At 47.7% G+C, this 16,284-nt stretch overlaps 1 protein-coding gene across 3 annotated transcripts in view; it reads left to right on the top strand.

Annotated features, from left to right (window-relative positions):
- The window catches only part of LOC122824367 (sodium channel protein type 4 subunit alpha-like), a 97,410-nt gene that overhangs the window by 59,857 nt on the left and 21,269 nt on the right, over positions 1-16,284 (top strand). For 2 of the 3 annotated variants that reach the window (XM_044104892.1, XM_044104891.1), the window contains exons 17-23: positions 3,481-3,654; positions 4,734-4,895; positions 4,968-5,162; positions 8,280-8,420; positions 8,500-8,620; positions 8,746-8,930; positions 12,958-13,081. In XM_044104892.1, the coding sequence (XP_043960827.1) occupies positions 3,481-3,654; positions 4,734-4,895; positions 4,968-5,162; positions 8,280-8,420; positions 8,500-8,620; positions 8,746-8,930; positions 12,958-13,081 (1,102 nt within the window). The remainder of the gene's footprint in view (positions 1-3,480; positions 3,655-4,733; positions 4,896-4,967; positions 5,163-8,279; positions 8,421-8,499; positions 8,621-8,745; positions 8,931-12,957; positions 13,082-16,284) is intronic. The other variant, XM_044104893.1, reaches the window with a different exon arrangement.

Consider the following 16,284-nt stretch of genomic DNA (forward strand, 5'->3'; position numbering starts at 1 on the left):
ACACACACACACACACACACACACACACACACACACACACACACACGCACACGCACACACACTGATGTGAACGTTGCTGCTGGTCAGTTGTGTTTCTTGCAGTGAATCAGAAAGTCAGAGGAAGTTAAACATCTTAAACCAGATGAACTGGATCAGAACCATCAGCTGGTAGACTGTAGATCTATAAATGCTGATCTAGGATCAGTATTTATAGATCTATAGATCATCATGGATACAGTTTGGTTCTATAACACCAGTCCAAACTAAATGTCGACTTTATTAAACTTCATTTCAGTTCCTTGCCATCGATCCTCGATATCAGACATTAAGTTTATTCAGATTAGTTCAGGAAGGTTTATATCTGAGGCCGGGGGTCAAAGTGCGGCCTGAGGGCCATCTGTGGCCCGTGGAAAACGTTCATGTGGCCCCTGACTTCAATTTGACTTTCAGAAAGTGAAGCTGATGATGTTTAACATTTGATGAGATCTTCTTAAATATAAAATGTTCAGTTTAACATAAACTATTTTTTCTTTTAAGAGCCACATTATTTTTACTTTGATTAGGCCACAAACATCCCTAATCAAATCAGACATTGGCATCCAGTTTTCTAAAGACCTTAGAGTTTTAGAAGAAAGTTTTCGTTTTTGTTGCTAAATAAAATAAACTAAAATAAAGTTTTTTTTAAAAAAGATTGGCAGTGAAGTTTTTCAGCATTTTAATGGAAAACATCTGTAAATATTTTGCTTTAACTTGGTGAACAGGAAGCTGTTTGATTTGATTCAGCTGAAGCCTTTTAAAGGTCATAGTTTCATATTTACTGAGTTGCATAAAGCAGCCAGTTTTTCTGCTCTCTGATGTTTTGGTTGCAGGGAAGCAGCAGCTGCTGCTGATGTTTGACAGCTGAGGCGAGTTTAACTTGGTTAGCATCAGTCGGGCTGACGAGAAACATGAGACCCGACACAATGTGCAGAAATAACAACACACACCGAGAGAACAGAAGTAAAAATGATAAAATGACTTTATGAGTGTAAATGAGTTAAACTGGAACTGTGAACTAGATCCAGATCAGATAGATCCAGTTACTTAGATCCAGGTTTATTAGAACCATTAAAGAATTTTTGACCCTGAGCTGCTTCACCATCATCATCATCATCATCATCATCATGAACCCAGAGAGCAGCAGAGATCCTCCTGATGTCAGTAATCATGAGGAGAAGCTAATCAACGCTCTGCAGAGCTAATGAGCCGCGAGGCGAGACGGGATCATCCTGGAGGCTTCACACACACTTCACACACACTCTGCTCCCCGCCACCGCTCTGTACACACTGACATGAGAACACACACACGCTAACACACATACTGCCCTGAATAAGAACTAAACACATCTCTAAATACACACTGACACTGAAACACACACGCTAACACACACATGAAAACACACACATCCAAATATGATAACAATAATAAAATAATATGCTAACACACACAAACACGCATGCTAACAAACTTGCTAATGCTAACACACAGTCATGCTAACAGAGGTAGCCACGGTAAAACACACGAACATGTTAACATACATTAGTATGCAAACACATAGATAATGCTAACGCACACAAACCAGTCAAAGGAAACATACAAACTTAGATATGCTAACACACACACACACACATGCTAATGCATAAGCATGCTAACACACACACAACCATGCTAATACATGCCAACACAGTGCCAGAAACACACGGAGGCTCAAACACACACAGTCATGCTAACATGGCTGTAGCATGTAGCCAGTATCTGCAGTGGGACCAGTGTGTTAAACTGGTTCTGCTGGTTTTTCTCAACCTCTCTGGTCTTCATGGAGTTTCTTGCTCCAGTTTTTCTCTCCATTGTTGCTTCTGTCCATCGAGGTCACATGTCTACTCAGTTTGAGACGGTGACCTTTGAACCCTTCTCAGATTGATGGACAGTAATCTGAAGTCATTTCTGATACCTTTCCACCCTGGCCTTGTGTTGGAACTCTGCTGCCTGTTTATCAGAGCACACTGCTGATGTTTGCCTGCTGGTTACCATGGAAACCGCAGCGATGGATTCATGATGTTGCCGTGGTTTCCGTGTCCATGAAGCGGATGCAGTGTGCACGCTGCAGCAGCGTGACTCCCAGCTGAGTGGCGCGGGGCTCCATGCTAACTGAAGCAGAGCGAAGCGGCGGTCAGCGTGCCGCCGCAACCGCAGCGTGCCGCCGCAACCGCAACCGCTGCAGCTCATCTCCTGCTGGCTTCCAGAGCGCGGAGTGGCGGGTTGATTGGAGACGACATGGCTGCATGTGGACGTGGGCTGAACCGGAACCCTCTGGGTCTCCATGCCTTCATTTAGCTGCTCTGACTCTGTTCACCTGAGAGTTTCTGGAGTTTCTGGTTTCCTGTCGGCCTGATGGCAGCTTCAGTCTTCGTTATGGACATCAGAGACACAGCCAGGCTCTGGTCGCTTCTCTCTCTACTTACACAACATTCATTTATACATCCCAGTTTTATTCTTCTGATTCTTGGAAGATTATGAAAGTGACCCAAATATTCTTATCAGTGGCAGAACCTGGATCTGCTGCAGAACCTTGAAAATATAAAATACAACCAAACGACTCTGAAGGGAAGAATCTTTATATTTGTTTAACATTTTTATCTATTCCTGCTCCTCCTTTCACCTGGCTGGTATTTTTACTGCATTCATACAGTTTTATAAATATTACTCATATTAAACCAATTTCAGTAGTTACAGTCTCTTTCTGTTCAGACAAAACACAAAAAGTAGATTTGTTTCCCCAAAACAGCAGTTTTATATTCACAGTGGATTAAAAATGATCTTTACTGCATGAAAAACAAACTATTAAAAAAACTTTGTAGGAGTTTTTGTTACCAGAAAAAGACAAATCTAAAATGAAGTTGTGTTGAAGTAACAGCAGAACTGAACCAAATGTTCTGCTGTCGGCATGAACAAAATTAAAAAATAAGAAACAATTATGATTTTTTATCCAATAAGCAGCTGAACATCCATTTTCTAACACTGGTGGGTCTGGAGGAGCTGCTGCCTCTCCAGGAACGTTCTGGGAGAGAGGCGGGGTCACAGGGTCACTTGGACAGGTCACCAGTCTGTCGCCGGGCAACACAGAGACAGACAGGACACACAACCATACACACACACACACACACACACACACACACACACACGCACACACACACACACACACACACACCCAAACTTAAACTTAAACTTTAGTTCATTTTTTAGGTTGTAGTGAGTCGCTGTTGTTTTTGCTTCAGGAGTTCTGGAGAACTGGACCCGGTTGGTTGGACTCAGTGTGTGTGATCCTGTGTGACCTCTGTGTGACCTCTGTGTGACCCCTGTGTGACCCTGTGTCACCCCTGTGTGACCCTGGTGTGACCCCGGTGTGACCCCTGTGTGACCCTGTGCCTGTGCTCCCCCAGGTGTTCTCGGGGATCTTCACAGCGGAGATGGTTCTGAAGATCATCGCCTTGGACCCGTACTTCTACTTCCAGACGGGCTGGAACATCTTTGACAGCATCATCGTGTGCCTCAGCCTCATGGAGCTCGGATTGTCTGATGTGGAGGGGCTCAGCGTTCTGCGCTCCTTCCGGCTGGTACGTCCTCACAGCCGCTGGACGTAACCTGCTGTTCATCGCCTCTCTCTCACAAACTGCTGTCAAACACAGACGACACCAGATAGTAATGATGTTTCATTCTGGCGCCCGCTGTAGCGCAGCACCCACATGCGTAGCCACTGTTGCTGCCTCAACTGTTTTGGTTTCTGTTGGGGGAAACCGAACCAGACGAGAAGTGATTCCCTCTGAGATGTTTGGGTTGACGGTGCGTGCTGATTGGTCGGTGCAGAGTGATGTCATTTAGCCCAAAAGTCCAACTGTGGCCCAGTTTCTGACCCGATCAGGCGGAGCGGAGCGGAGGAGTCAGCAGCAACTCGGGTCTTCATCTGTCCTCACTGATCTCAGGAAGTGTCACTCTGAGGATCTCCGTCTTTCTGCAGAACCCCCCCATGATAACACCCTTCATCCTCCTCATCCTCACCGGTTGCATCTGCAGATTGTTTCTTCTTCTTCTCTGATTTATGTGACCTGATAGCTCCTGCAGAAGAAGAAAAAACCTACATTCTGCTGATAGATCCAAGATAACCAGAGATCTTCTGCTTCTTTTCCAACATTTAAAAAATCTCTAAAGCTGTTTTCCCTCTTGGTGGTCCGGTCGACCCGGTTCTACTGGAACCAGAACATCTGCTCCACCTGCAGCTGCTGTGGTTCTGAGTCAAACCAACCTGTTCCCCTCCTGGCCTGTGGGGGCGCTGCACCAACAACCACTGAAGGAAACCACACAAAAACCTCTGAAGACACTGAGAGCAACTTCCTTCTTCACCAGATGGAAACAAGATGGAGGCGTCAGATTTTATCTCTTTAGTCTTTGGCTGAAGACCAGGAGACATTTCTGCTGCTAGCGCTAGGCTAACATGTTAGCTTGGGTTGGATTTACCCAGAATGCCCTGCGCTGCAGAACACTTCCTGCTTTTGGAGCTGCTGATCATTTGTATCTGACTCTCAGGTCTAAATGTTCTGCATCTGGTCCAGTCAGTCAGAGTTGACTAAATGAAAGGTTTTCCTTCCTGTTGTTGCTGACTGTTGACCTCTGACCCCTGTGTCCTGTTCTCCCCCAGCTGCGTGTTTTTAAGCTGGCCCGCTCCTGGCCGACCCTCAACACGCTCATCAAGATCATCGGGAACTCCATGGGCGCCCTGGGCAACCTGACGCTGGTCCTCGCCATCATCGTCTTCATCTTCGCCGTGGTGGGGATGCAACTGTTCGGGAAGAACTACCAGGTGGGCCGCCGTCGCCCCCCGGTGGCCGGGCCGCGCGCCGCGCCGTGTCTGACCTCTGCTGTGTTCCTGCAGGAGTGTGTGTGTAAGATCTCCAAGGACTGCGTCCTCCCCCGCTGGCACATGAAGGACTTTTTCCACTCCTTCCTCATCGTGTTCCGGGTTCTGTGCGGCGAGTGGATCGAGACCATGTGGGACTGCATGGAGGTGGCGGGGCAGCCGCTCTGCATCCTCGTCTTCATGCTGGTCATGGTTATCGGAAACCTGGTGGTGAGTTCCTCTGAGGGCCTCCAGGGGGCGCTGCTGCCACGGGGGTGTTGGAGAGGCTGCTGGTTCTGAACCAGACCAGATGGACCCGGTTCAACGTGGGCTGGGTGGAAAGTAGAAATGAACCGATTGCAGTTTTACGGCTGGTTCCTGATCTGTAAAAAAGATTGTGGGAGGAGTTAACAGTCAAACTCACTGCAGAGTAAAGAGACAGCAGCTGATTTTTAGACATTTATAGATAAAGATCCGATCAGCTTCACTTTTGAGGTTCTGCTGATTAGTAATCTCACAAAATTAAGGAAATCGACCAGGTGATAAATCAACTGGACGATAAATCGACCGGGCAATAAATCGGCTGAAAGAATATATTCTCAAAGATCAATAAACATTAAATTTTAATGAGCATTTAACTCTGGAACTAGGAGACATTTTAAATATCCAAAATAAATAAACAAAACAAATAAAATGAACAAAATTGTAAAGTTAAGACCTTTCAGCCTCTGATGGAGAAAATAACTGGATCCAACTTTATGACCCTGAAAACGACTCGACTTCAGGAGACGAGCAGCTTCTTATTTCCTCTTCCTCTTCCTCCTCTTCCTCTTCCTGGTTCTGATCAGCCTGAAGTTTCTCCGTCTCTCCGTCCGTCAGCGGATCGTATCAATAACTCGTCTCCTCTCAGCTGCTGGTTTAATGCTCTCATGGAGATTTAATAATGAGGCTGATACAACACACACACACACACACACACACACACACACACGCACGCACACACACACACACACACACACACACCTCCTCCTCCAGAGGTTTACTCTGACCCGACTGAAGAAATGCACCTGAACACATCGCGGTGCGTTTGAGTCAGGATGACATCTGATTTATCCCGTTAGAAACGATTGTGATCCGGAGATGTGGAAGCGTGTGAGTGTGTGTGTGGGCGGGGTGTGTGTGTGTGTGTGTGTGTGTGTGGGCGGGGTGTGTGTGTGTGTTTGTGTTTTCCTTGTGGAACATGCAGTGTTTCACCCTGAGAGGAAAAAATCTAATTAAAGTTAAAGTTTGTCTGAAGAAAAGAAGAAAATAAAAAACATCATCAGGATGGAAACTCGTGGCGTTGAGGTTTGACGTCATTCAATAACGAGGAGAACGATAGAAATGTTCAAAAAGGGAAAATAAAAAATACAAGAACAAAGAAAAATCTGAAAATTCAGAAGAACTTTAGAGAAAATAGTAAAAATAAACGAAGAAAAAAGATAAAAACAGAAACCACAGAAGAAGAACGGAGGCTGGGAGGACCAGAGCAGAAGAAGAACAGGGTGTACTTACTTTCCACCCAGAATGAACCTGAAGCCTCTGATGGAGTTCAGTTTGTCTCTCCAGGAGGTTCTCAGAACCAGAACGTGGGTTCTGGACTGGTTTCACTGGGACGGGCCGCTGCGCTCAGCGTTGCCGTGGCGACCCAGCAGGAGCAGGTCCTCCCCGCTGTGGGTGGGTCCCATCAGGCCCGGTGGAGGTTCTGAGGCGCAGCAGATGTTCAGCTGCTGCTGCTGATGACAAACGAGCCGCTGATCAGGTTCTGCTGAGTCAGCGCTTCACCTGCAGCACACCTGGTACCACAAACTCTTCCTCCTCCTCCTCTTCCTCTCGTCAGACGTGTGCAGCTCCAGCTGGACTCACTGGTTCTCTGAACCCAGCAGCTCCACAGGATTCTGGTTCTGAGTCCAAATGGGTTTGTTCTGAACATTTAACCTCAGTGGAACCGACCCGGTTTGCCTCTGACTGAAATCCAGTTTGGGTCTCTTGTTTCCAACCGCTGAGGTTCTGTGGAGGAGGACCGGTTCTGGGTCGGTTCTGTCCTGGAGATGAGCTGACCCGGGTCCATCAGGGGGAACCACACTAACATGTCGGTCATATGAACGCTCTTCAGGTTCTGGGTTCTGATTGGGTTCAGTTGGATCGGTTCTGAGTCGGGATTGGATCTTTGTTGAAGTAACTTCTGGTTCAGGTTGAACCTGGTTCCGTTACCATGGCAACTAGAGCTTTACATCTACCTGGTTCCGTTACCATGGCAACTAGAGCTTTTCCTCAGCACCTGTCCTCAGGTGTGACCAGAGGAACTTTGTTCTCTGGACCGACGCTACAATCCGCTGTTTGCTAACGTCGCAGTCGTTCTGCTGCCCCCAGTGGCCAAACCTGGAACTAACGCCGTTTTCCTTGTAATGAGTTTCTAATGAGGAAACGGTCAGAGTCCAGGTATCGACGACCAGAAAGCAGGAAGGTCATTGATCAATACCACAGGTTGCCATGTTAGCCAATCAGAATCATTGATCTATTGGTGGTGGATTACACAGCCAATCAGACGGCAGCGATTTGGGTCAGGGGACCTGTGACAGAAACAGAGATCAGTATCACACAACGACAACAAACATGGCACCAGCTGGGATCAATGCACACACACACGCACACACACACACACCCACACACACACACACACACACCCACACACACACACACACACACACACTCCCTCTGTTGGAGGATAATTCTTCTAACACCACAAACCTCCGATCAGATCTCTGCAGCCGGTCCAGCTTGTTGTTGCACTGAAAGAAAACATTTGAATCTAATTTATTTACAGTTTCTGGTTTTAAAATGAAGAAAAACTTTAAAGTGAATTAAAGTATTTTCTTTTGTTGTAAATATTGATGAGAATAAAAATAGATGTAAAACCTGCTGCTGGTTGTTGCATCCAGTGTAATAATTAAATTTGTTATAATTAAAACTGTTATCTGGTTTATCACTTCAGGAAGTGAAGGAAACATGGATCCAGTTCAGTCGGTTCCTGGTGTCAGTTATTGACCCAGTGGCCCGGTTTCCAGCAGCTGCTGGTTGCTAGGTAACCACCATCCAGCCGCAGGGTTGATGCTTCATCAGGTCCATGTCAGATTTAGGACTGAATCAGACATTTTGTTTTCTACATCACTTCCTGTTCCTTCGTTCTCCTGGTTCCACTTTAAACTAGTTGTTTCTACCCGGTTGAACCGCTGAGATGTAAGCGGGGAGGGGACGCGTTTCGGGTCAGAACCGGCTCTGACTCCGCCCCCTCTGCTCTGTCTGCAGCTGCTGAACCTCTTCCTGGCTCTGCTCCTCAGCAGCTTCAGCTCCGACAACCTGTCCGCCCCAGATGAAGACGGGGAGATGAACAACCTCCACATCGCCATCCACCGGATCACTCTGGGCCTGGCCTGGTGCCGGCGACAGGTACCGCTGGTTCTGACCTGGTTCTGACCTGGTTCTAACCTGGTTCTGACAAGGTTCTGACCCGATGGTTCTGTTCTAGGTGGTGGACTTCTTCAACGGGAACCTGAAGCGCCGCCGGCAGAAACGGAAAGAGGCCAAAGCCATGATGAAGCTGAAACGGCTGAGCACCGTTCACACCGAGGCCAACGGCGCCGTCATCGGTAACACACACACACACACACACACACACACACACACACACACACACACACACACACACACACACACACACAGAGTTTGGGTTTATCTGGACAGAACCAGAACCGACCCGACCCGTCTGTTCCAGGCCGCCATGTGGAGAAGTACGTGGTTCCGGAGGACGACAGCTACATGACCAACCCCAACCTGACCATCAGCGTTCCCATCGCTCCCGGAGAATCCGACGTGGAGTTTCCAGAGGAAGAGGAGGAGGAGGAAGAGGAGGACGGTCAGGAGGAGCAGAGCGAGGGAGACGAGGAGAGAGAGGAGGAGGTGAGGAGCCGACCGGAGAACCGAGGATAAAAAATAAAACAGTTTCAGAAAAATCTGGGATCAGAACCACAAATTCAGCCGGAGGTTTTAAATCAGGGAACATTTAAATCAGGGAACGTTTAAATCAGGGAACATTTCTCCGTCTGGAGGATCAGTGGATCATTTCCTAACTGCAGCAGGTCAGAGGTCATGAACCGAAATATGATTTTTATCAACGGTCCAGTTCAACCTGAGGTTCTACTGGAAGGAGGAAACACGGTGTGTGTTCCTGGAAACACGGTGTGTGTTCCTGGAAACACGGTGTGTGTTCCTGCTGGGTGTGTGTACAGCGGAGCAGCAGGATGTGTGTGTGTTCCTAACAGGAAGTGACTGATTGGAGTCGTGCACGTGTCACTATGAGCGTGCACGTGACCTGTGCTGATTCAGTCTGGGTCCGTTGGGCCCGGCAGGATGTTCTGGTTCTGGTGGATTCTGCAGGATTTCAGCTGTTTGGGTATAAATCCAGGTCCGGTTCTGATCTGGTCCGGTTCTGATCTGGTCCGGTTCTGATCTGGTCCGGTTCTGATCTGGTCTGGTTCTGATCTGGTCCGGTTCTGATCTGGTCCGGTTCTGATCTGGTCCGGTCCGGTCTAGGTTCTGGTCGGACCTCGCTGTGGCAGCGCTCCTCAGAGGTTCTGCAGCTGCAGCGGCCCGGTTCCAGCGTCATCAGAACCTATTATTGTTCCTGCAGACGATAAATGAAGGCAGGTTCTCCAGCTGCTCCGTTCGGGTCCAGACCCGGAAAGTTCTGACACACAGATTCTTCACGGTGCTTCGTCTCAGCGCCGCTCGCTGGATCAGCACCCTGACGGTGAAAAATGCTCTAGACGGTGAGCGCTGGCCCGGTTCTGACCCAGATAGGCAGGTGAGCGGCGCTGCTGCTGGAGGGGATGAGTCAGCGGCCCGGTTCAGCTGCGGTTCCGACTCCGGGAGCGGGTCCGTTGAGCGAGCAGAGCGTCGGCCATCTGGATGTCGGTTCTGATGGGTTCTGGTCAGAGTTACGGTCCGGTTCTGTTTCAACAGTTTGATGATTTTTATTTTAGTTTGGACTGAAGAAGAACCACAGATCAGGTTCTACAGGTCCAAACCCATCAGAACCAAACCAAACAGAACCCAACAGAACCAAACCCATCAGAACCAAACAGAACCGCTCTCCAGACCTCTCTCTGTGAAATAGGAGCCGGAACAGGAGAACCCAGCAGGTTCTGTCCCGGTTTGGACCCGACCCGCCGTGTTTCTGCACCTGGAAGTGACTCAGTGAGGCTGTGATGACCTTTGACCTCTGCAGGTGTCGGCAGCAGCAGGTGGAGGCTTTGATTCGTCTCTGAGAGAAACATCAAAACGACCAGAACACAGAAACCCGAACAGTTACAGAACCAGAACCAGAACTCAGTGACTATTTCACGTCGTTTTTCTTTTCCACAAAAGAACAAAAACATTTTTATCCAGTTTCCTCATTTTTAGGTTATTATTTAAATATATTTTTAATATAAATAAACTAAATACGTTTTATTTTTGTCTTGATAGTTTTAAATAATTGAGACATAAATAAACTGGAGCAGTTCTTCAAACGGACCCGGTTCTGTTTGGTTCTGATTCTGGGTCTAACTGCTGTTTCCTGTTCGGTTCTGGACCGTCGGTTCTGGACCGTCTGTCTCCATCCGTCTCTGAGCTGCTGCCTGTTTTCCATGTTTGTTTTCCGTCTCAGCAGAAATCGTCCTGCTGTCTGATGTCTGTCTGTCCTTGTTAGCGCTGCTCTGTGTCTTTAAGTAAAGATGAATGACTGGGGGAATAAACGTGTTACCATGGCGACGGATAATGAAACAAGAGCCGTTGTGTTTTTCCCCAAGGACAAAAGGATGGGAGTTGCTCTGACATGCAGGCTCCGCCCACCTCGCCGGGAGACGGCGCAGCATTTATGACTTTTAATCAATAATCAATCACTTCCTGTTTGACCCGACTCACAGGAACAGCCTCCTGCTGCTGCTGCTGTAAATTCATTTGGGTTTTTAATCAGAACCGGATCCAGGACCGGATCAGGTCGGATGGTTCTGGTGGGAAATAGGATGAGTGTGTAGAAAAGCACGGTGGAGGAGCGGTGATGCTGAGGGCGTGGCAGCAGAGATTATGGTAGATTATAACCTCATGAGGCAGAATTATTCTGAGTCTCGGCCCGGTTTGACGCTTTAACAATCAGGACAACTTTCAGGCTGCAGTCCACCAGGTCCGCTTCAGTCCACCTCGACCCGACTCCAGTCCGTTTAGAAAGTCCGGTCCGGTCGGTGAGGTGTGAACGCTAAGCTAACTGAGGCCCACTGGGCCATCAGCAGAAAAACAGAATAAATAAGGGATCCAGGTTCTGGACTTTAGATGGCTCTCTGTTTGGGTCGGCCCGCAGAACTCCGGTTCCTTTTGTTCCTCCGGTTCTGTTCTGTCCTGAACCGGTCCGGTTCTGTTCTCCATTTCCTTGCAGCTCGGATCCATAAACTGAAATACATTTAAACTCCTCATTACAGACGTCAGCTGTCAGCAGGCTGCTTTATCAGCCTGGGTGTGTGTGTCTCTGGGAGCGTGTGTGTGTCAGAGATTAGAGAGAGAGAGAGAGAGAGAGTGTGTGTGTGTGTGTGTGTGTGTGTGTGTTTGGCTTCACCTCTGCCTGCGTTTGTGTCCAAGGCTGCTGGCATTTGTCACAGTCGCTGCTCTCTGTTCTCAGGCTCTGAATGTATTCATGAGTGGCTGTTGACTCAGGTAGTTAGCTCACCTGTTCACACACACACACACACACACCCACACACACACGCAGGTTTCTGCCGTTTCTTTGTCCAGAGAAAAGACGGTCCGACCAGATTTCTCTCCCTCCGTCCTCAGCAGAAACTCATCCCTCCATCGTCTCTTTGTGGAGTTAAACTCCCATGATGCTCAGCAAACTGGGACCTTTAAAGTCAGCTGGGATTGATGTACTGGGGGGTTTGGGGGGTTTCCTGTTGTCCTGGTTTTAAGTGAACAGACGGTGGTTTTCCTGCGTTTTGGAAGCTGAAGGTTCTGTTCTGTTGCTGCCAGGAATCCTGCTGGTTCTGAGCGGTTCTGACTCATTCTGCAGAGAAACAAAGCGGCTCTGGGCACCAAAACAGGATGAAAAGTTTAGAACAAATACTGGAGATAAATCAGGCTGGAGGCAGGCGGCTTCCTGAACACGGTAGAAACCGGGCCTACCGGGTCCGGACCCGATCTGGACCGGACCCGATCTGGACCTGATCTGGACCGGGTTCTGACCTGATCTGGACCGGGTCCTGACCTGATCTGGACCGGGTCCTGACCCGATCTGGACCGGGTCCTGACCCGATCTGGACCGGGTCCGGACCCGATCTGGACCGGGTTCTGACCTGATCTGGACCGGGTCCTGACCCGATCTGGATCCAATCTGGACCGGGTTCTGACCTGATCTGGACCGGGTCCTGACCCGATCTGGACCCGATCTGGACCGGGTCCTGACCCGATCTGGATCCAATCTGGACCGGGTTCTGACCTGATCTGGACCGGGTCCTGACCCGATCTGGATCCAATCTGGACCGGGTTCTGACCTGATCTGGACCGGGTCCTGACCCGATCTGGATCCAATCTGGACCGGGTTCTGACCTGATCTGGACCGGGTCCTGACCCGATCTGGACCGGGTCCTGACCCGATCTGGACCTGATCTGGACCCGATCTGGACCTGATCTGGACCGGGTCCTGACCCGATCTGGACCGGACCCGATCTGGACCTGATCTGGACCGGGTTCTGACCTGATCTGGACCTGATCTGGACCGGGTTCTGACCTGATCTGGACCTGATCTGGACCGGGTTCTGACCTGATCTGGACCTGATCTGGACCGGGTTCTGACCTGATCTGGACCTGATCTGGACCGGGTTCTGACCTGATCTGGACCGGGTCCAGATCGGGTTCTGACCCGATCAGCTCATCACTTGGTTGTTTCTGGTTTCCTCAGCAGAAAGAAGAGATCAGCCTATCAGAGGGCAGCACAGTGGACCTGAGGAAGCCTGGCGAGGAAGAGGACGAGTACTCAGAGCTGGCCGAAGAGGCCATGGACCCGGACAACTGCTTCCCTGACGGTAGGAACCGGCCCGGTTCTGCAGAACACACACACACCTGGTGGTAGCGGTCCGATTGGACTGAAACATTTTTTCACTTTAACAAGCTGCTGTAGTTTTACTGTCCAGTTCACACAGAATCAACAAGGATTTTCATCATTTGCATAAATGTGAGTTTATTGCAGATTTTATGCAAAACGGATCAGAACATGTTGGGTTTAAATCATCCTGACTCCCACCAGCAGGAGGCAGTGTTTCCTACTTTCCTCTTCCTCACTGAATGTCGAGTTCTAGTTTGTCTTCGATGTGGCGACGAATGAAAAGTCACTTTTACTGTCGGACAGAAGATCTCAAAACTCAGATACAAAGAAACCACAAAGTTTAATTAGAAAAGAATCACAAAATCCCGACGGACTGAGTTATGTTTCCATCCAGTTGAATTTTTAAATGTCACAAAAATAAGAAAACAAATAAATTGGATTTGTCCCATCGACGGGTTTGGACAGAACCAGTCAGATTACACAAAGCAGAACCTCATCAGGTGCTTTGCTTTGTAACAAACAGGAAGTTGAGGCTAACTAGCATGGACAGTCGTCCTCCAGAGTGAGGCGGCTGTTAGCTGGAGACGTGACCAACATGGACTGAACCGATTCCTCTAACTTTGTAAACCTGGAGAGACTATAAATCTAAAACTGAGCAGAAAATCAACGACATCGTTCACAACTGCTCCTGCTGTTCACTGATTGGTCGGAATCTACCGGAGGAATCCCAGTGAATGGGAGAAAACCCAGACTGAGCAGTGAGGTGAGATGTGAATCTAGTGGAATAATGAAGGCGGTGGCTAAGCTAACATGAACCAAAGAAAACTCAGAAAACCAGAGATGATCCTCCAGTCTGAGGTTTGGATTTCTGCCTTCATCTTTTTCAGAAAAGCCAAAAATCACCAAAAGTTTGATTTTTTATTTATTGTTATCATCAACCTTTAACATTTCAAAACGTCTCTGCTGATTCTTCGATGATTGAAGACAACATACTGAATGTTGGTCGATTCTTTTCTCATCATTACTGTGATCTCTAAGTGTATCGGTGACACTGTGGGGGGTTTTTGCGCCTCTGTCAAATATTTTCTGAAGGATTTGGGAAACAGAAAAACCTTTCTGGTTTTTGTTGTCTTCTCCAGTTTAGTGTTTTACTGGAGGAGCAGGGAGGAGCCCAGATTTACAGATATTAATCAACAATAAGCTGCGTTGGCGTTTGAGAATCCAGGACAAGCAGATGAAACTAAAACAAACTCCAAACAGAAAAGTTGCTGCAAATCCTCAGAGAGCGACGAGTCTTTCCATTATTCCGTCTGTGAAGGTCTATCCCCGCGTTCCTCTGGCTCCTCTAACCTTCAGCACATCCCACCCCCCACTGCCACCACCCACTTGGCCCAAAACTCTCACAGCAGATTTATGACTGTGTTCCTACTAACCCAGGTGAGAAACAAACACCTTGGTTCTTCCTGACTCAGCCGCTTTCCTCCAGCAGACATTTGTCTCAAACGTAGGAAGCAGGAGACACGCTGAGAGGAAACCGCTGCACCAACGACCAGTAAACCTGATGGACGACCTTCTGCACAGCCTGAACAAAGGTCACGACCTGCTGCTGTTAGCCAGCACTGACACACCGACAGGAAGTCCAAATCTGACCACTTTTTCTTCATGAAGTCTCTTCTGAGGGATGAACACATGAATAATCACCAGATGAACACATGAATAATCACCAGATGAACACATGAATAATAACCAGAACTATCAGAACTGGGTTTACTGAGGCTAAAGTTTGAAAATGTTCACAACATTCATGCAGAAAATGGACAGGAAGTAACCCGGGGCAATCAGGTGTGTCTACACACAGACACACACACACACACACACACACACACACACACACACACCCTTCAGTGATTGCTCTAGCATCTCGTGTGTGAACATGAAGGTATGAAGGGAGTTTTGTGGAACATGAATTCCCGTCTCTGAGGTTCGTTAATCACTGTGGATGTTCTGAATAGTGCGGCCGTGTTGGGATCATGTGTGTGGACTTCACAGCGTCCGGCGCTGTCAGAACCGGGTCTGTTACCTTCACATCACTTCCTACCAACTGAACCTCCTGAAATGAAATGAAAAATCCGATCAAGCCGTCAGGTTGGCTTCCCAAAGCGAATGTTCCTGAACCAGACGGATCCGATGGACGGAACCTGAGCAGCAGCTTGTTAAACCGTCACAGTGATTATTATTTATTTATCTGTTTACTGCACTGAAGTTCAACCTTTACATGTGGGACTCGATAAAAAACTTATCCAACTCATTTTAGGATCTGTAATTAATCACATTTTAATCACAAACAAAATAATCCACATTTTCAATTAAAAACCTTTTAAATTATTGAATAAATATAAATATGGTGTCATTTTAATCTTCAGGTTCTTCAGATTGGAACAAAGAGTTTCAGGAAGTCCTGATCATTCATGGAGCTTCTTTACAAATATGGACACTAACATTAGCATTAGCTGCTACATGTTAGCATTGAGATGCTATTTTAGGCTAGCATTGCTTCGCTGACAGGCTAACTCCTTTTAGCACAAGCTGAACCCAGCAGCAGTCAGATCCGTTTCGTTAGCACAGTTAGCCTGAGCGTCAGGTTCACCAGAAACGTGGATTCAAAAGTTTCATCTCAGGACGTTTATATGTAAAAAAGAAACTGAGACTAACTGCATAAAACACGTTAATCAAAACCTGGTTTTATTTAAATTAAAATTAAATAATTAAACTGCAATTATTAATTATTATTAAAAAAAATTTTTTCATTTGAACTTTTTCACATTTTATCACAGATTTGAACCAACAGAAGTTATCATGTTTCATAATTCATAAATCTGTAACAAATTCCAGTCCATGGTGGTTGACATGCATTTGTATTCATCCCCCTTTCAGTCTGACACCCATAAATAAAACCCAGAGGATGGACCAGAACCAGAACCTGCAGCTTGTTGTTCTGTTAGATCATCTGACTGGACCTGTGAATCCGACCAAACTGTTCCTCTGGTTTCTGTTCCTCTGGTTTCTGTTCCTCTGGTTTCTGTTTCCCGGCGTTCCTTCTGTTGCTCCGGCCCGTTTTTAGGAAGCTGACAACCATCGTGATGTAAAGATGGCGACAGACTCCAGCCGGCGCCTAATTACCCA

The sequence above is a fragment of the Gambusia affinis genome, linkage group LG21, assembly GCF_019740435.1.
Source record: "Gambusia affinis linkage group LG21, SWU_Gaff_1.0, whole genome shotgun sequence".
NCBI classification, from domain to species: domain Eukaryota; kingdom Metazoa; phylum Chordata; class Actinopteri; order Cyprinodontiformes; family Poeciliidae; genus Gambusia; species Gambusia affinis.